This window comes from Equus przewalskii, chromosome 14, assembly GCF_037783145.1.
Source record: "Equus przewalskii isolate Varuska chromosome 14, EquPr2, whole genome shotgun sequence".
Lineage (NCBI taxonomy): Eukaryota > Metazoa > Chordata > Mammalia > Perissodactyla > Equidae > Equus > Equus przewalskii.
The window spans coordinates 88,233,748-88,253,415 of NC_091844.1; the positions used below are offsets into that span (position 1 = coordinate 88,233,748).

The window sequence follows — 19,668 nt, forward strand, 5'->3', positions numbered from 1 at the left end:
CTGTGAGGATAAGTGGGTGACCCAGGCACTCAGCAGGGCACCCGCCCAGGAGGCGCTCACTGAGTGAAGGACCCCTCCACCAGATGGCACTGGAGAACTCGGGGCTGCAGCCCCCTCTGCGCCTCACGGCCCCTCCTGCAAGCATCTCCTGGGTGGGGACCGAGCTGGGCACCGTCCTGTGCAGCCCGAGGGAGAGAATGCCCCTGGGGCTGTGTCCTAAGGATGGGTCTATGCATTTGAGTGAATTGTGCATGTGTGCGCATGTGTGCACACGTGCATGTGAGGGTCATGGTACATGAATATATATGCTTGTGTTTTAAAAAACCCAAAAACCCTAGCAATTCTGAAGGCGCATACAAAGGAGAAGCCATCCCCCACCATACCTCGAGGAAGCGATCCGGTCCGTGTGGCAGCACCTTCACAGTGCAGCGTGCGGCCCTCCCCTGCCCAGTGAGCACTTAGCCTGTGCAAGTGAGCTCCGTGGGGAATCTCCTGGTCTTCACTGTGGGCTTGGGGGTCCTGCGTGCCCGCTCACCCCTGCCACCGTCACTGTGGGTTCGCTGCATGCTTGCTCACCCCTGCCACGGTCACTGCGGGCTCGCCATGCGCTGGCGCACCCCTGTTACGGTCACTGCAGTCTCAGAGAAGCCCAGTTGCTTAAGCAGGGCCACAGGACCATGACATGCAGGCCCCACCCTCTCAGCCCCTTCATGTGGTTGTCACACTGGAGAGAATGTGATATTCATGCATAAACTATTTTGGGGACATTTGCTGTGTGCCGGGTGTTGTTCTAGAACACGGGTCACAAACTGCAGCCCACGGGCCCGCTACGGACCGTGGCCTGTTTGTGAAGGACCTGCAAACTTAAGTGGTTCTTGTGGTCCTAAAGAGTGGCGGAAACAAAGACAAACCAAAGATGACTGTGCGGGAGATGGCACAGGGCCCTCGAAGCCCGAGCCGTTTACTGTCTGGCCCTTCGTCCAAAACATCTGCCGACCGCTCTTCCAGAAGGCTGGAGCAGAGCGGGGCCTGTGCTCGTGGCTTGCTTCTGAGCGTCGTGCACCACATCGGGCTGTGTGGAGGGCGTTCAGTGTGCTCTCCCGCTTCTTGTGAGGGTGACCCGCTGGGACCTCATGGAGGTGGCCCTCGAAGGACTGGAAGATGCAGACGAGCAGAGGGACCCACCTGGGCTGTGCTTCCTTCTCAGTGCAGGCGCTCTTGCCTTTTGGGAGGCTCCCATCTCTCAGGGGGCTCCCGCCTCTCGGGGTGCTCCCACCTCTCAGTGGGCTCCTGCCTTTCAGGGGGCTTCTGCCTCGGGGGGGTTGCTCCTGCTTCTTGGGGGGCACTCCCGCCTCTTGCAGGGCTCCCACCTCTCAGGGGGCTCCTGCCTCTCGGGAGGCTCCTGACTCTTGGGGGGGTGCTCCCACCTTTCTGGGGGTGCTCCTGCCTCTTTGGGGGCTCCTGCCTCTCCGGGGAGTGCTTCCACCTTTCTGGGGGTGCTCCCACCTCTCAGGGGGCTCCTGCCTCTGGGGCGGTGCTCCCATCTCTCTGGGGGTGGTCCTGCCTCTCGGGGGCACTCGCGCCTCTTGTTGAATGGCTCACTCAGTTTGCAGGTTATAAACTCAGTTGCCCGCATAACGTTCTTATCTGAACAGAACTTGTGTTCCCTAGTAAGATGCAGAGAGCATGCTGAAACAGCATTTGTGCAATAGATGCACTGTTTGAGAAATCCGTGATGCTGCTTTTCCTGCAACAATCCAGGAGAATGAGGGAACAAGATTGCTCCTTTATGGGCAAGTGAGTTTTATTATCAGTGGTATAATAATAATGATAAGAAAATTGGTATCATGGCTTTTTAAGATGCAAACTGTTACAAACAGCCTGTCATTCTTAGTTCATGCACTGGAGAGTAATAATAGCTCCACTTTCTTGGATGTTATAATCCCCTCGTGTGTGCGTGGCCAGAACTGCGTGGTTGTGCTCTCATCCCCTGCCGGGTTGGCCCGCCGTCTGCACGGTGTTTGTTCTCGCTCATTGATTTCAGGGGTGTTGCCCAAGACCGACTCCGTGAAAGCACTGGAGGGCGTGGGCGGCAGAGGGCGCCGAGCTGCCGCGGAGGCTCGGTCCCACTGGAGATGAGACACCATGTGGCGTTCTGCACAGAGGACGTGCCCTGGGAGAGACGCCAGCCGGCAGGTGACCACTTGAGTGAGGTCAAGTCTGGGCCACAGTCTCTGGACTGCAAGAAACATCCATTCTTCTCTTTTTTAAGTTGAATTAAATCCATCTTTGGTCCCTTCCCTCTGAACTGGTGGGGCATTCAACTTGGGCTGTTACTGGCCTTCCTCGCCTGCAGAAGAGCCACGTTTGGTGGCTCTGTGACCAGGTCATCCTGGTGGCCCTGGCAGGCTGTCTGACCCCGAGCAGCCCTGGCTCCCGGGGCCAGGAACCCTGGTGGCCCAAGGCCCATTGACCCAGGTTCCATACAAGGCAGGATGTTCGTGGTCCTGTCCATCCCTGGAATTGGGCCTGTTCCTGGTCACAGGAGGACCTGTCACCATCAGCATCCTGGAACCTCTCTCCTGTCGCTGCTGGCAGAGGCGTTCTTGGCATAAGTGCCGTCTGTCTGTGCCTGGAGCCAGAGATACGAGGACTACCTGGGGGCCTGGGCCTGTGGGTAAGATGCCTGTGAGCCACTCAAGGTGCCCTGCTGCATGCCCATCTGGGGCCCCCCTCTGTGCAGCAGCTCTGCTGAGCCCTGACTCTGCACACCATGGTGGCATCACTTGGGAGGCGCGTCTGCCCAGAGGGCCCAGAAGCTTCCACAGGAGCACTAGAGGAGGCCAAGGGCTGTCTCAGCCAGAGCCCCGCAGTGGGGGCTGTGCAGGGTTATGCAGTGGGAGCAGCCTGGAGGGTTCCTGAATGGAAGCAAAAGGGGAGCGAGGACCACAGGTGCCCTCATCCTTCTGGGGGGTTCAAGGAAAGCTCCCAGGTGGAGCGACATTTGACTGAGCCTTGAGAGAGGCACAGCAGAGGGCTCGAGGCAGCGAGCTTGGAGAGGACACAGGAAAGGTGGCAGCCATGCGAGAGGTGGCTTGAAGGCCGTGGACTCTGACCGCAGCTCCCAGGCTCCAGCACGGGTTCTCCTGTGAGTCTTGGAGCATCACGGGCCCCACAGGCCCCACAGGACACGCAGACGGCAGGCCCAGCTGGAGTGTCTGATGCGGCGGGTCTGGGGTGGGGCCAAGAATCTGCATTTCCCAGGCATTCAGGAGATGCCGAGCCTGCTGGCCGGGAACAACTGTGTGAGAACAACTGATGGAACAGCAGGCCCCCTGCTCTCAGGAGCTTTCCGTTTCTCAGGCTGGAATATAAACTCTTTAATGTCAGTCATTCACTCTACTCGACTCAGACAGATTTCAGGGATGCATTTAATTTTTTAAATTTTAAGATAAAGGAAAACTGTGACCTAGTTAAATTACGACTATTCCCCAGACATTACGGACATTCGGAGCAGTGTTTCCTCTTCCACCTTCAAGGACTCGCAAAAGTGCCCGAGTGAGGAGTGAGGTGGCAGGTCCGTGCCTGTGAGCAGAGGCCCCAGGTGCCTGGACGGCACGGTTCAGGGGGTTCAGTGCCCGGCCTGCCCACCTGCGGGGCATCTTCCAGGAGGAGCCAGTCATCGGGAAGGGAGGTCGGGGAGGGAGAGTGCATTCTGCGATGCAAGTATCAATTTCCTGGGGAACCTTGAGTCCTGTTTCTAATTTGCTTGGCTTCTGTCTCGAGGGAACCTGTGCAGTATTATCGGCTTTTATGCACAGCTGACCTGGGACTGCTCTGAACCACTGACCTGGAAACGACAGGCCCCACGAGACGCCCCCGTGGCCTCTGCCAGGCTCCAGCTGGAGGCTGGGCCTTGTCTCACCCCGAAGCCAGATGTGAAGGAAAACCCTCAAGGTGAAGGGATTCAAATGACATCATCAGATATTTTGGCTTCTGAAACACGTTTCTTATTTTTCTTTCTTCTTGAAGAGAAAGGTTTTCAAACCTCCTTGGTATCTAGCAGTTCTTTGGTCATCTCATCTTCTCCTATTTTAATGTGTAATTTAAATTTCAACAAATGTGCTGAGACTATCTGTCAGGTAGATGCTGTGTTTGTGTTTTTACTTTATTACAAAAATGAAAATGAATAGAAGTATAGCTTCGCTTAGCTTTATGCAATAGATGTTTACATCAGAGTCTTTAAAATGAACGTTTTAGGAGAGCTAGCTATTTAAAGGACATTTGCCAAAAGATCTTTAGAAAAGTGAAGAAATTTTCAGGTACTTTAGGTTTTTTAAAAGCAGGAATGACGTTGTACACCTTACAGCAATGTCCTGACACTCAGACATGAGCAGACAGACAGCGTGGGCGCCGCTGCAGACGCACCAGCCCCCCGCCCCCATCCCCCCCGTGGGCAGGGAGCGCCCCTTTGCTCTGCCGACTCCCCTGGATGCAGCCTCCCCGCCTGCGATGCACATGACAGATTCTTTCACCGTCACCACGCTTGTCCGAGGTGTGCAGCACCGGCTGCAAAAGATTCAGATGAATAAAATGGACGTTTTTGGGGATGTGGGGATGAGGGGATGAATGGCAACCAGGTTTGGTATGGAAACCCTCTAGAACATTCAGGCATATAGTGGGGATGGTTTATATCACATTTTCCAGCTTTTCTGAGGATATTCAGAATTAATAAATGAAGCAGAGTGGCTTCCAGGAGGAAGGGAAAGGGACCCGACCCGTCACGCGGCTCTCCCGTCGGTGGCCACCGTTCTGGGGCGTTTACACGCGGCATCCACAGACGGCGGCGGAGCTGCGGGCATCCAGCGGTCTCGGCCAGGGCTCCGGTCAAGGGGACAGGCTCTCAGACACCAGTGGAAGAGGCTTTATGAGCCCGCCAGTCACACTAACATACAGCTCCAATGCGCACAGTTCACAAAGAGCCCGGGCCCCGAGGCGTGGCCTAGGCCAGCTTGAGGCACTGCGTGTTAAAGCTGTCCCCTTCTCTGCCGGCCACAGCCTCCAGCAGGCCCTGCTTCTTCTGCATGCTGCGGGACGACTCCAGCTCGTACATGGTGGTCAGGTTGAAGAGCACGCTCTCGTGCAGGTAGTGCCTGGGGTCCTGCTGCACCATGGCCTCCAGCTGCCGCAGGGAGTCCTTGAGTCTGCCCAGGTACAGCAGGCACACCGCAGCGTTGTTGTTGGCCTGGGGAGAGGGACGCACGCGCAGGACTGGGCAGACAGCCCCAGCTGCCGCTCCCGGGCCAGGCCTGGGCCCCGCGTGCCCTGGCCTGGCTCTGGGCCCCAAGTGCCCTGGCCTGGCTCTGGGCCTGGGGGCTGAGCCGGGCTGGAAACCTCCCCCAACCACCCCTGCAACGGCCTGAGGCCAGTGGCCTGGGAGAGGCACAGCGTGAGCTGAAGCTGCTGGGAAGCTTACCACTGCATTTGTTGGTTCAATCTTCAAAATTTCTGTGAAGAACTTGTGGGCTTCTGCAAAGTTATTCTGACCGAGGTGAAGGAAAGCTCTGGAATGTAAGCGACATGTAAAGTGTCAGCCGGGAAAAGTCAAGGGGCTGATGTGTACCAGCCAAACTGACAGGGCAGCCCCCCAAACCACCCAGATGGCATGGGTGCCATTTGCTCCTCGAGCATTTAATTCTGCGCAGTCTGGTGCTCATGCTGTCCAGAGGGAGCGGGCGACACTTCCCTGGACTGAACCTCATTATGCATCTGGCTAGCAAATTAAGTAGGTCTACTTTGTATTAATTTAGACATAACTGCACCTACAATGATTTCCTGCCATGAAAACGGATACCCGCTCCATCCATGCTTCCTGTCTGGGTGCGGGCTTCGCTGTAATAAACAGACACACACAGAGCCTCACGGTGCCGCACCGTTTTACTCACAGGCCAATCACAGAGCACCGAGACAGAGGACCTAAAAATGGCTGGTGCACCAGAGACAGTAAGCATCTATGCAAATTTATGTTGAAAATGGGGCATATAAGCAGTACTTTGAAAAACAAGGGGGAAAATGTTAAAATCAGATTTTATGACTAGAAGAACACGATTGCAATTCCAGACAATGCCAGGATACTTCTCGGGTCTATGATTTATTCAGCGTCAGCTCTGAGAGACAGGACAGGAGGAAGGGTGAAGGGGAGCATTTTCTCCAGCGGGCTTTAGAACTCACAGTGAGAAGTTGAAACTCTTTTGGGAAACTGGACAAAATATTCAATTTTAAAATATATACCTGTTCATTAAAACCATTATTTTACCCTGTAGTCCATCCAATTTCTGTGTTACTTTCTCCACGTCTTGAAAATACTTTTCAGCTGTTTTTATGTCTCCAATCTGCTTTGACAAAATTGTTTAGTCAGTTCAGGTAACGAATTAAAAGGAATATTAAATCTACATATATAGTTCCCTAGTATCATGTCAGGATATAAGACATTTACGGATCAGGCAGGGGCAAACCTTGGTAACCATTTCACTAACCATTACTTTTTGTAAAAAAAGAGCCACATTTAGGATATAGTGGGATGTCAACATCATATGTGAGAAACAAGTTGTTAATACACATGCCATGTTAAAAAGTCTTAAGTTTTGTTTTTTTTTTAAAGATTGGCACCTGAGCTAACATCTATTGCCAATCTTCCTTTTTTTTTCTTCTTCTCCCCAAAGCCCCCCAATGCATAGTTGCATATTCTAATTGTAGGTCCTTCTGGCTCTGCTATGTGGGACGCCACCTCAGCATGGCCTGATGAGCGGTGCCATGCCTGCGCCCAGGATCTGAACCGGAGAAACCCTCGGCTGCCAAAGCAGAGCACGTGAACTTATTAAGCACTCGGCCATGGGGCTGGCCCCAAAAAAGTCTTAAGTTTTTAATTTGTACCCTTTGAAAGGAATGCTGGCATAGCATTAAGTAAAATAAAAACTGGGGCTGGCCTGGTGGCGCAGCGGTTAAGTTCCCACGTTCTGCTTTGGCAGCCCGGGGTTCGCTGGTTCAGATCCTGGGTGTGGACATGGCACCGCTTGGCAAGCCATGCTGTGGTAGGTGTCTCATATATAAAGTAGAGGAAGATGGGCACGGATGTGAGCTCAGGGCCAGTCTTCCTTGGCAAAAAGAGGAGGATTGCCAGCAGATGTTAGCTCAGGGCTAATCTTCCTCAAAATAAATAAATAAATAAAATAAAATGAATGACTAAAAAAATTACATTTTGGAATAATATGGCAGGCCCCAAATCAATTTTGTTTTTTGTGACCAGTAAAATGATAGAGTTCATCAAACTTACAAATTTCAAAGTTATATTTTGACTCAATAATAAAGAATTCTGTAAAACACCCACACCCTACTCTTCTCAGACATATCAAACAAACATAAGGAAAAACCCGCTCCGCTCCCTTAATAAAACAAAGCCGATCCACAGGGACTCCTGATGGCTTAACATCTCCTGCCCCTCCATCGCTGGAGAGCTGCAGCTTGGGGTTTTGTTCAGGGAGACTCGGGTCTCTTTCTGCCTTCAAAAGCATACGGAAGGAAATCAAAGGTCCAAGGCTTATGATGAGAAATACGTAAAAATTAAGAAGGATCCTGTTATAACAAAACCTTACACACAAGGGTGAGGTAAAAACACATGCCCACATGTTCCAGGGCTAGCCTAGAGAAACAGCAAGAACCCTACACAATACTGTCTTTGTCCACAGGATTATCCTAAGACGAGTGGATGTGTGCTGTCGCATTCGAGTAATTAGAGCCGAGCTGAGGGCACTAGTTACCTCGCCCTCTTTGGGGCAAGCATCTGTCACTTGCGAACCCAAACCCGCATGAGTTCTGCAGCCACTTGCTGGGAGACACAGGGAGTCAGGCACTGACTGCTCTGTCCCACAGGTCTTCCCAGGGAGGTGTGCACAGCTTTGGAGGCCACATTATCTCCTTCTCAAGCCAAGGGCACGCAGGCTCAGGGTCCAGCAGCAAAGATGTGGGTCCCTGAAGTTCAGGTGATCTCCAGCAATGCACCCACTGCAGGTTTCATCAGGCCCTCTTCGCATTACCCTAGGGAAATCAGGGTTCGGTGTTTGGTGACAAAAATGACGCTCTGGCTATACTGCTATTGCTGTGAGTAATAAACATCCTGTGTCTCTGGTCCAGGAATCCAGAGTCTTCTGTCAGCATCCATGAACTGGCAGCTAACGTCACAGCTTGCAAGGAGGAAAGTCTCAGGCCCTTCCCAGTTACTGACACGACCCCACAAAAAAATACCACATGAGGAGGAAGAAAAACAAAACAAAACATACAAATAAGACACACACACACGAAGAAAACAATGGATTTATCCATGCCTCCTTTCCTGGACGCACAGCTGGAGCAGTGTGAAGTATGCCAAGGCTTTTCACTTGCTAACTGCCTAGAAAGAAACTCTAGTCTGCGTGGGCTCAGTGCCACGGCTCAGCCTGACATGTGAATTTCCTGCAGTGTGTTCACGTCAACTAAAGCCCTGTTGAAGAGGACCACACTGAACACTGCTGGGTACACTGGAGATCACTATCGCTAGTAAAGATCTGTCGAGCCCTCCATATACGCAGGGTCGTGTGCCAAGTGCTTCAAACACGGCTCACAACCACCACCTGTGAAGTGGACGTTCTTACCATCTTCACGCTCTAGACGGGGAAATGAGGCTCAGAAAGGCTAGGCAGTTTTCTCAGGTTGCACAGCTCACATTTAACAGCCCGAGGCTCAAAACCAGGTCTGCCCAACTCCAGACCACGTGCTGGCCCTCTGTGCACGAGGTCTCACGGGGCTGATGTGGGGCTGGACTGAAACTACTTTTCTATTCGAAGATAATAGAGAAATCTTGGAATATTCTTTGCCACCTACTGATTTTCTTGTGATTAGAAAGTAAGTTTGCATCTTCATAATTATTAAAATGTAGTTAGGATTGAAAAATCCTACTCATTCTGTAAGAGAGGCAACTTAAAAAATTAGACAATATAAAAAGGCAATTAAAATTATTGCAGAATATCTAGTAAGTAAATAAATGACAAACCCAAACTAGTTATTTGAAGAAAACAGATAATAAGTGGATGAATTAAATCAAGAAAAAGAAAGCATAAACAAACAGAATTATAAATGTGAAAGGAGAAATAACTATAGGTAGAAAGGAAATTGAAATAATTATAAAAGAGGATTGCATTTTATAGAACTCTTTGCAAATACATGGGAAAACATGGACCAAACAGGTGATTTTCTAGGACATGCTGATTACCAAAACTGATCCCAGAAACGGAGAAAAATCTTCAAGCATATAACACGAAAGCAGATTCATAACAATAAGTTATGAAAAATGGTCATTGTCCTGCCCACAAATCCCCAGAGCTTGGCACAGGCATTTCTTAGGTGAATTATTCAAACCTTCAAGGAACAGATAATTCCAAGACAGCCAAAATTTTCTAGTGAACAGAGAAAGAAGGAAAGCGTCTAGCTTGTTTTTCTTTTTTTTGAGGAAGATTAGCCCTGAGCTAACTACTGCTAATCCTCCTCTTTTTGCTGAGGAAGACTGGCCCTGAGCTAACATCCATGCCCATCTTCCCCTACTATTTATATGTGGGATGACTGCCACAGCATGGCGTGCCAAGTGGTGCCATGTCCGCACCCAGGATCTGAACTGGTGAACCCTGGCCCGCCGAGAAGCGGTACGTGTGAACTTAACCACTGCGCCACTGGGCCAGCCCCACGTCTAACTTATTTTTATGAAAACAGATGCCAAACACTTTTGAGAAGGGCGCTCATGCGCACATGCACAACCTGAGACCAATTTCACTTATAGATGCCAAGGTCAGGGAATCTCCCCAGGGAGTGCCAACCTGTTGGTTCTGGCCTTTGGAGTAACAAATCCTAAGTGTATTTCCATGGCAGAAACCAAGAATTCTCACTACCTGTTTTCCCCTCCTTCCTGGAAAAGAGCCTCGGTGGGGCCGTGGCACCAGGTGTGAGCTCACTCCTCCCCACCTGCTGCCACAGGGAGGGCAGAGACTCCAGGCGGGGCGGCCCCCAGAGTGGCTGGACCCACAGAGCTGGACTGCGATCCGCTGTCTGGGCTCAGGCCCCAGGACCTTGGGCCCTTGGCTCTCAGTCCACCCTGCTTGGGCTCGTGTTCCTGCCACAAGAGGTAAGATTCTCAGTTCTGTCAGCTGTTCCTCCTGTGTCGCAGGTTTTGACCCTTCACCTGCTTAGGGGCCTGAAGCCACCAGAGGTCACCTCTCAGGACTGAATGTTATACGTTCTTGCAGTTGTGAGCTGTTCTTGCAGTTGTGAGCTGCTCCATGAAGAGGCCAGCAAGAACAAGCTCGCTCTGTGATGTGGCATCAGGTTACGTTAACTGCATCTGAAGACAGCACAGCACAGCAGGTCACTAGCTTATAACAAATCTGTAGTCAGCTAAAAATCCTAGTTCTTTTCATATTTACTATCAATAAACTTTAGTTATGAAAACATAGGCCTGAAATTCATACAGAAAAATCAGCTTAAATTTTTGTATATAAAAATTTTCATACTTTAAAATTTATCAGATGAGCTGATATGTTCCAAATGGTAAATCCCCCTGGTTAATATACATAAAATAATAAAAGTAACCTACTACACAGTGTCCTGGCTCCTCTTTTCTCTCTTCCTCCTTCGAGTTCTCTCTCTCCAGCATCCCCTGGGACGTCCCGGATGTACAAGTCCTAAGACTCTGATCTTGGCTCTCTGTTCTCCTCCTGACTCCCTCCCTCAGCTGCTCTTGGCAGGACCTCGGGTCCAGCGGAAGGAGGCAGGATAAGTAAATCAGGTGGCCCCCTGCAGAGGCCCCCTCCACCACGCTTCTGGACCCGACCTGCCTTCTAGGCTCCAACCCCGCATTTCCACCTGGCCCAGAGCACATCCAGTCCTGCTCCCTGCTGCCTCTGCACCCTCCAGGATAGATAGGCCACACCCTCAGGGGCAAAACTAAACGACTGAGCACCACCTTCCCCTGGGTCCGTGCTGACCAGTGTTGCCCAGCAGCTCCTCTCCCCTGCAGTGCTGAAGGCTTCCTGCCTGCCCACTGCCTGGGTCCTGCTTCCGGCCAGGATGTGAAGGCCCCTGCTCTGTGGTCCAGTGGAGACCAGCCGCCGCTCTCAGTGGTATGGAGCCGCCTAGGTCGTCCTCATGCACTCGACCCTGGACTTCACGATGGCACAAGAGGCTGCCTTCCTGGCATGAGGGACAACCCCCAGACCAGCTACTCCCTTGCATTCTCTCTCAGCTTCCAAGACAGAAAAAAACACAGGCAAAAAAGCCTCTGAGGGGTGGATCTCAGTCAGCAGAAGTTAAGTGTAAGAGGAGAAGTGAAGGCCTCTCTAGGTTTACAGATCTGGCTCATTCGGCCCTTCTTTAATTTAGGTTTCCAAGAAACTCCCTCAGAACAAACACTTCAATCCTGTTCAGAACAGACGTCCCTTCTGAAGCAGAAATCCCGCTCCGTCTGAGCCGTCCCTAACCGAACCTCCCCTAACCGGCCGCCCATTTGCTGGGCCGCAGGCGCTGTAAGGCGCCCCGCAGGGCGAGGGGACAAGGACTGTGGCAATGGCCCCAGCAGGCCTCAGTTTCTAAATGGACGCTGGTCCGGGTTTGTGGGTGCCTGGCAGTCAGCGGGTGCGCATGTAGATAGAAGAAATCATGCCTGTGAGCCGAAGCAGTGGTGAGCAACGCACTGACTCCTGTCTGTCTGGTACCGCGTCTGTCACGTGCTTTAACTTGCTGCGCGTCTGAGTCCGGTGTTTCCACCTGTGATGGGAACGGTGTGCAGACTGAATAGGCGACCCTTTGCTCAGTAACCAGAATTAGGTTATGAACTTCTTGGAAAAAATGAGGCAGCTTTCCAAACGTAGACTCGGTTCTGAGATACTGAACGTGTCTGTTATGAGGAGGGCTCGCACAAAGTGGGGCCACGGGGGCCCTCTGCGCACTGGCCCGTCTCTTCTTTCACAGCCAGCATCACGGTCCTGTTGCTGTGAAGCACGGGTCGTCTCCTATTTCTAGTTCACAGAATATTTTAGGAAAACCTTAAAGACTGAATTCAATGCAGAATTTGAAACACACAGCGAGGCAGTGCCAAGGTTCTATACCCAGCGGGGTGGCGTTGTCTGGAGATTTAACGCCCATTCATTCACCTCATCTCCACTCAGCTCGACCGGCCCTAGTGCTGTCGTGGTTCCTTTAGATCAGGTTCCTTCACGGTTACCAGGCTGTTAGGGCCGCCACAGCAGAACACCACACCCTGCCTTGTCCTATGTGATCCTGTAACCCATGTAATCTACCATCTCTTGTGATCCTTTCCTCTCAACTCAATGTGCTGAGACCCATGGTTGGAAACGGACAAGCCCACCCAGCAGGACAGCTCTGGGATTGGGCAGCATGGTCTGAACGTCCACAAGTTTGCATGTGGACACTCCTTTTGTTCCCTCCTACCATCCAGCTCACAGGCTCTAGAACCCCAGTGAGCTTCGGCTTCTCTCTACACGCTGAACACCGACTGCACGTGGTTAGGGGTTTCAAGGGCACTTCGGACCGGGTATGGCTTTGGCCACTGGACTTCCGGGTGTAGCCTTCCACCAGGACCTGTGGGAACAGGATGAAGTGCGCCTTGTTCCTCAAGTCCCACAGAAGGGTGAGATGTGGGGAAACCCAGTAAGTCCCATTTCCTGAGCTCTTGCTCTGTCCCACACACTGTGCAACATATTTTAATGGATTAGCTTAGTCTCTACAAAAACCCTCTACATGCTGTGATTAGAACCATTCTTCAGAGGGGGAAACTGAGGCTGAGCAAGGTTCTATAACATGAGCCAGGGCTCTGTGTCCTTCCAGCCCAGCTCCTGAGCCCTGTGCGTTCATCCCCAAAGAAGACTTGGGAAAGAAGGGAGCAGAGAGCTTATCGAGGGGCAGGGCGACCCTACTGGCATCTTCTGTCGAGCCCTGAAGGATGGGCGGGATTGGCCAGGCAGAGGGAGGAAAAGGAGCTTGAAGCAAAGAGAAAGCTAGGTTGGAAGACACAGGCTAGGGCGAAATTTGGGAGAGCCCTGAACGTGGGCTCCAGATGTGGGGTGACCTGACAGGTAAGCCACGAGGGCCCGCAGGAACTCTGCCCGACAACAACACGACAGAGCTGCACTTAGGAGGCCAACGCTGTGGTCTGGGGGGAATTGGGGGCTGAGGCTGAGGCCTGAGGCTGAGAAGACGAGGGAAACGGGGGGACGTGGCCAGCAGTGCTGCTGTATGAACACTCAGCCGCCCTGTGCCCTCTGAGGGGAGGACGCACAGATGCCAAGGCATGTCGGTCCTCAGGGGGGACATGGGCCTGGACAGGGCTGGCCCCAGGCACGCAGGGACGCTTCCCAGGACCGTTTCCGAACCTGGGTGCCCTCAGCTGCCTGCTGGAGCAGCTTTACAGAAGCTGCAGCTTGGCAGGAGCAGGTCTCGGGCCTGGGGGGTGGGCGAGGGTGCTCCTGGGGTGGGCGAGGTGCAGGGCAGGGTGGGGCTTCAGGGACCGGGCTTCACCTCAGGACAGAGGTGTCCGGCCAGCTGGGGGAGCGAGATGTGGACCGAATCCCGTGCCCCGACCATGGGGCCCTAGGACTGGCTCCTCATGTCTGTGGTCCAGAAAGAGCTGGAACTATGCGTGGATTCTAGGCGCTGCGCTGCTCCTCCAGGAGACCCGTGCTTTAGACCCTAGCCGCGACGGCGTGAGACCTGCTCCACGGCAGGTGGGCAGACTGCCCTGCCAGGAAGGCCCTCCTTCTCCGGCCCGTGTCCTCTGACGTCCCAGGCAGGCTGCTGAACAGACCACCCGGCCCCAGGGCACGGGCGGAGGAATGCAGAGGAGCCACGGGAGGACAGAGGACGTCATGCAGAAGCCCTCGGAGGCTGAGGCAGGAGGGGCAGAGGCCAATGAGGCTCAGCCCGCAAGATGACCATCCTGGAGGACAGCCGTGAGGAGGGGGCGCGTCACTCCCCATCACCACACATTCCAGGGAAACGCATCCCGGCTTTGGTGTCGCTCTTGGCAGATGGGCGCTGTCCCTCACTTGCTGCACTGTTGGGACCACTGCTTCAAGCTGGACTTCCTCTGTCCAGTCCACGTGGAGTCAAGTGCTCCTCCCAGCAAAATGTCAGTGAGTTACTATATTATCAGCTAAGCTGAAGTAAGAGTCTTCATGGTTTCGTCAATGCTTTTTAACAGCAACAGGACAGTTTCTAAAGTAATGTTTCCGCGTGTCACCATTGAAAATCTACGTAAATTCACATTTAATAATTGGCTTCATAATCACGTTGGAGCCAGCCAGATGCAATACTCAATACAAACCAGAACAACTGTGAAGAACCAAACCTTTCAACAGGCACAGACATCTCAATTGAGATACTTCTGTGCTACTTCTCAAATCACCAGAATTAACACTCAGTCCTGGGCCCCCCAGCAGGAGGCCCCAAAGCTCGCGAGTCAGCGCCGCACACACCTGCAGGAAGATGCGGCCGATGCCACTCAGCAGCTGCGGCTCCTGCTCGGGGTGGTACTGGATGACAGAATGGTACGCATCCACGGCCAGCACGTAGTCCTGCGGGAAGAAGCACCCAAAGAACACCTTAGAGTTAAAAAGATCACTCTCCGTTTTGCGCAGCTGGAAGAGCTGGAGCACGTGCAGACTCATGTGTGAAGAGAAGACGTGGGAACACGTGAGCGGGTAGGAGGCAGGACGCCCAGCACCAGACACTGGCCTATGGGGAGCGCCCACCAGGACCTGAGTTCTCTGCGCAACTAGTCCAGTGACGGCTTCCGGTCCCCGAGGGCTGTCTGAGGCTGGGAGTCATGCATGAGGCTGAGGGTCTTGCTTACATCTTCTAAGGAGCAATCAGTTTTTCACCTGGACTCTCTCTTGCTCCTGACAAAATTATTAAGTGAACTGGCGAATTTTGTCATCTCCAGCAACCAAATACATAAGCCAAGTTTACTAACAGCATCTCAAACATTTTCTATGCTAGAAACGCAGGTAAAGTCTTCAAAGGTAAATGAACAAAAAACTCACAAAACAACTTAGCTGAGAGAGTGAGCTTAAGATTCTGGGTCAGACTAACAGCAGAACTCAACTGTGACACCGGAAGTTCTTACCACTTTAGAGACATTCACATACAGACGCTGAGAAAGGCTCTGGAGCTACGGCGCCAAGTCCTCTGCCTCTCACTCACCCACTTGATTCTCCTGTGCCCTCAGTGGGGCGCCCTCCACTCTGCCCTGCAGTGACTGGGCAACGCCTGCCCTCATATGACTGACCTCCGCAGTCCCCTGCCCACTTGCCCAGCGCCACCATTGTGGGCACTCGGCTGACACTGAGTAAGGAAAGCCCTCCTGGTCCACCAGCAAGACAGGCAGAACCAGGCGCCTCTATTGGGGGTAAGAAAGCAGGTCACCCAGAAGGGACTTTTCTTTCTTTATTCTTCTACATTTTCAATCTCATCCAAACTGGAACTGGAGTTACTAGTTTGCTAATTGGGATGTTGCAAAGACAGATGACAAGTAAAATTCCAGTTCAGCAGGGAAAAAATGAGCAGCGCTCTCTAGTGTGACACCTTCAAGTGCAGCTCATTAAAGGATTTCATTAAAGGCGTGATGCACATGGGAGCCTGACAGCACCTGCCTTGTCCCTCCCCATGGCTTCTTACTGCCTGTCACCACTGCTGGTGGCAGGGCCATGCCGCATCCAGTGTTGTGTGTGCCATGCTCACACGAGTGTGCAAGTGTGAGTGTGAGTGCACGCCGAGAGGCGCCTCTCCTGGAGGAGGCAGTGGCTCCCACAGCTTGGTGGCCGGCAGAACCCTGGGGAAGCTGAGGCCCAGCTGAGGGGCGGGGCGCCCAGGGGCTGTGGGGTTAGGCCATGGCCTGAGCTCCGGGGGGAGGGGGGGCACCTTGGAGCACCTGTCACACTGGGAATCACCTGCTATAATTTAACACCTACCCCTAACTTTGGTTCAGAGTGAACGAAAGGGAGTTTTGATTTTATCACTCAAGTGTCACTGGGTCATGCCAGTGCATGTACCCCAAATCTTGGCCCCTGCGTCACCCACTTTACTGACGCTCCTGGCTGAGCCAGCACCGAAGAGGCCAGGGATGACCAGATGTGGAGGGCAGTGATGTGTCCACTCCTGGCTACAAGGCCACGGCAGCCTCCCTTCCAGGATGGCTTCTGCCACTGTCACTGCCTTACAACTTCCTGTCCAGTGCTCATGGTCAGGAGTCAATGTTGCTGAAGGTAATTCGATATAGAAAGGACAGATTTTAAAAAATTCAGCAATGATCCTTGATGGACAGTTATTTTACTAGAGATCTGTTAAAACAGTTCTCCCAGGAGAATACTTCTGGGCAGATCTGCAGGCATGGGAGCCACGAGAGAAAGCTAGGGGTCTGAGAGGAGGAAGGAGCATGGGGCAGCCACTTGGCCCCCATAAGATCAGCTGTGGTCACGGCCCAGGAGCTGCTGCAGCCACGGGGAGGGACTCTGGCTGGTTTCAAGGAGCCTCTCATCAAATAAGCCAGAGCAGGAGTGTGTCAGAGAGCTTCTATAAGTTGACTGCTAGTTAATGAAATTGTTTATTTACTGGCGGTGGAGGAAACCCGGCCTCTGTAAGGCAAATGGCTAAAATGAGCTCTTCAGAGAGAGCTTAACCCACTCTGCAGCTCACACAGATGTGACCTTGCAAAGAGCAGCATGGCTTGCTTACAGGGTCGAACCTACTTTAACTCCATCTTTACCCTTGTCCTGTCAGAAGCCATGCCTGCCAGGTAGCTGTGAAACTAGACTCACAACCACCTGCGACAGAAAGGCCTTATGCAGCGTGAGTTAAGCCAGAGAGAAGGTGGTTTAGTGGCACAGGGTCCTTTGAATGACAGGAGAAGCCACAGCTGGTGGCCTGTGCAGGGCGGGGAGCTGGGGGCATTCCAGGCCCAGGGCAGGCACTGAGGCAGTGAGCACCTGCATCCCTGTGGTCTGCCGGCCGGTGCCTTGGGGTTCCTGTGGGCTAAGGAGAGGATGCGACACTGAAGGAGCGGGACTGGTGAGATGCCCCAGGCTCTGTAACACACAATGGTGCCTGGTTGTATTATGCAGATATTCGGGGCTGAAGCCTATGAACAGACTTCTCATCATTAAAAAGTTAAATTAATATTTATTTCACTGTAATACAAATGTTATTCAAAATAATTAAATGGCTGATTAAATCATCATTGTTAGTCCATACACGTAATTTAATTAACATGCTACCCCACATGTGAAGACCACACTGTCGCAATGCTGGGCACACTCACTAGGTGGCAACAGAATGCACACACTTGTGGTGGCCTTGACCGGAAAATTGTCAATTCCTTTTTTTAACTCATGATAATGGAAGATCAATCTAAAATTTCAAATTAAACTGCACTCACCATACAAGTATTTTTGAGACATAATACTATGTCCTGTACTGAGTCCCAACAATGTGGGTGCAAGACTTATGCTGGGGGCCTGGTGGTATTATTACTACTACATTACGACGAAGGAAAGCATTTTTATCCCATAATTTTCTATTGTGTCTTAAAAGCGCAAATAAAAACCCACCAGTGGAACAGGGAACTTCCTTTCTGAGGAGTTTTAGCCCCATGATTAACCTAACATCAGCCCTACGAATTCACAATTTGTTCTTCGTTTCTTTGCAAGTGCAGGTGAATTTCAGGTCTGGCTGACAGTGGCCCCAGGGCTGGAGGTCAGACCGTGGGGGTTTCTGAGCAGGCCACCATTGCTTGGCGGCTGGGGAGAAAGGCCTGTTTGGAGGGGCAGAGGGGACAAGGCCCCTGCTCTGGGGGAACCACCTCCCTCCTGCCCACGCGTGTGCCTGGGGCAGGCACAGGGCTAAGGTGTGAGAGGATGAGGGACACGCTCGCTACAGGGGCAGGCTGCCATGTGGGAAATACGTTAGATGTGGATATCAGAGGAAAAAATGCTCTGGGTGAAACACAGAGCTCCTTAATCCCCTACCGTCTGCCATCTAGTGTGTTGAGAGGAGAGAGCTGTGTGAACGCTGCAGCTGGAGGACGTCAAAGACCAGCATGTGCCTTGTCTTAGAGGAGGCGCCTGGAGCTCAGGAAAGTGACAGGGTGCTGCAAGGTCACTGTGTGTACCCCAGTGTTGTTTCACTACACGGGTGCACAGAAGGCAGGCCACCAGCACAGGAACTGCCTGCACACCCAGTGTGGGCTGCTCTAAAGCCACTTCAGGCCATAGGTCTTCCTGACCAAACGGGCAGGCTGCTTAGGGCTATGAGCTTACCCCTGCACCCAAGCCCTGCGCCATGCCTAGGACACGACCCTCCCACAGGGGTGGGGGGTCACTGTGCAACCCGGCTCCACATCAGGTTAAACATGGAGCCCGCAGGCACATTTCTGCACGTGGCAAACTGCCTGTGAAAGTCGAGTTCAGGAAGGACCCTGGGCTAGCCCGTGGGGGAGTTACGCCTGGCTCACAATAGCCCAGAAGGTGATAATAGCAGCTAACTGATTCCTGCAGCAGCTTTCAGCCCCTGCAGCTGGCAACAAGGCCACCAGCTCGTGCGGTCACCCTGCCCTGGGAGAGCACTGAGCTGGGCTGGGGTGTTGCAGGTTCCCAAGAAAGGGAGAAGCTGGAGACCCTGCTGTGTAAGCTAGAGAGGGGCTGCTAGAGGGGAATGGACCAGAACAAAGGACCGTGGCCCTCAGTGCAGACTCTTGATCCATCAGCTGTCTCCTTGAGGCTGAAAGCTCTGGGTGAGGCCCTGAGAAGCAGGTCGTCAGATGCCATGAGCATCAGTCAAGTCAAACCAGGGTGAGGAAAAACACCCGTTCACACAGGGAGAACAAAGGCGACCTTTCTGAGATGGAGTTCAGAGAAAAGTGAGAGCGTGAGCGGGGGAGTGAGAGACAAGAATATGAATAATGATTTTAATTAAATCATCTAGACCTGTGTTCGAACAATTAAACTTGACAATGTAAATTCTACATTCTGTTGAAATTTCTTTTAGTAGAAATTAAAGTAAATTTAGCCCCAAGTGTGTCACTGAACCCTCTGCTTGGGTGATCCCTCCCGCTGACCATGGGGCGTTTCCTATCAGTGTCCCAGTGGTCCCCGTGCAGTTTGCAGTGACACCCACCTTCATGAGGAGCAGGCAGTTGGCCATGGAGCACATGACCCGGCCCAGGCGGGACCTCCACAGCTGGATGGAGGCTGCAATAGAGGAGAGGCCAGTGAGTGTGCGCATGAGTCGGAGGTGCACCACAGAAGTCAGTTATGGGTCACGTGAGTTCTGAGTTAGAAGAGCCCTGTCACCACAGCCAGGCCTTGCCCAGATGTCACTGCACTGCTGAGCACACAACCTCAGGCCCGTGCTCTTGGCTCTGGGAAGACAATGGCTGCAGAGGGATGCAGCAGTGAAAACAGGAGGGTAACTGCTCATAACCCACCAAGGCCATGTTCCGAAGTTAGCAACCTAATAAAATGAGCGAACCTGATGAAGATGCAGCCCTGGCCTGCAGCTGGGTCACCTAATGGTGTGAAA

The 19,668-nt window shown here is 52.5% G+C and overlaps 1 protein-coding gene across 2 annotated transcripts in view; it reads right to left on the reverse strand.

Annotated features, from left to right (window-relative positions):
- Nucleotides 1–3,413: 3,413 nt before the first annotated feature.
- TRAPPC12 (trafficking protein particle complex subunit 12) overlaps nt 3,414–19,668 on the reverse strand; it is an 88,270-nt gene continuing 72,015 nt past the window's right edge. For both annotated transcript variants that reach the window (XM_008544583.2, XM_008544584.2), the window contains exons 8-12: nt 19,264–19,337; nt 14,571–14,669; nt 6,292–6,392; nt 5,477–5,564; nt 3,414–5,245 (exon numbers count right to left, since the gene is read on the reverse strand). In XM_008544583.2, coding sequence (XP_008542805.2) covers nt 5,003–5,245; nt 5,477–5,564; nt 6,292–6,392; nt 14,571–14,669; nt 19,264–19,337 — 605 coding nt within the window. In that variant the 3' untranslated portion in view covers nt 3,414–5,002. The remainder of the gene's footprint in view (nt 5,246–5,476; nt 5,565–6,291; nt 6,393–14,570; nt 14,670–19,263; nt 19,338–19,668) is intronic.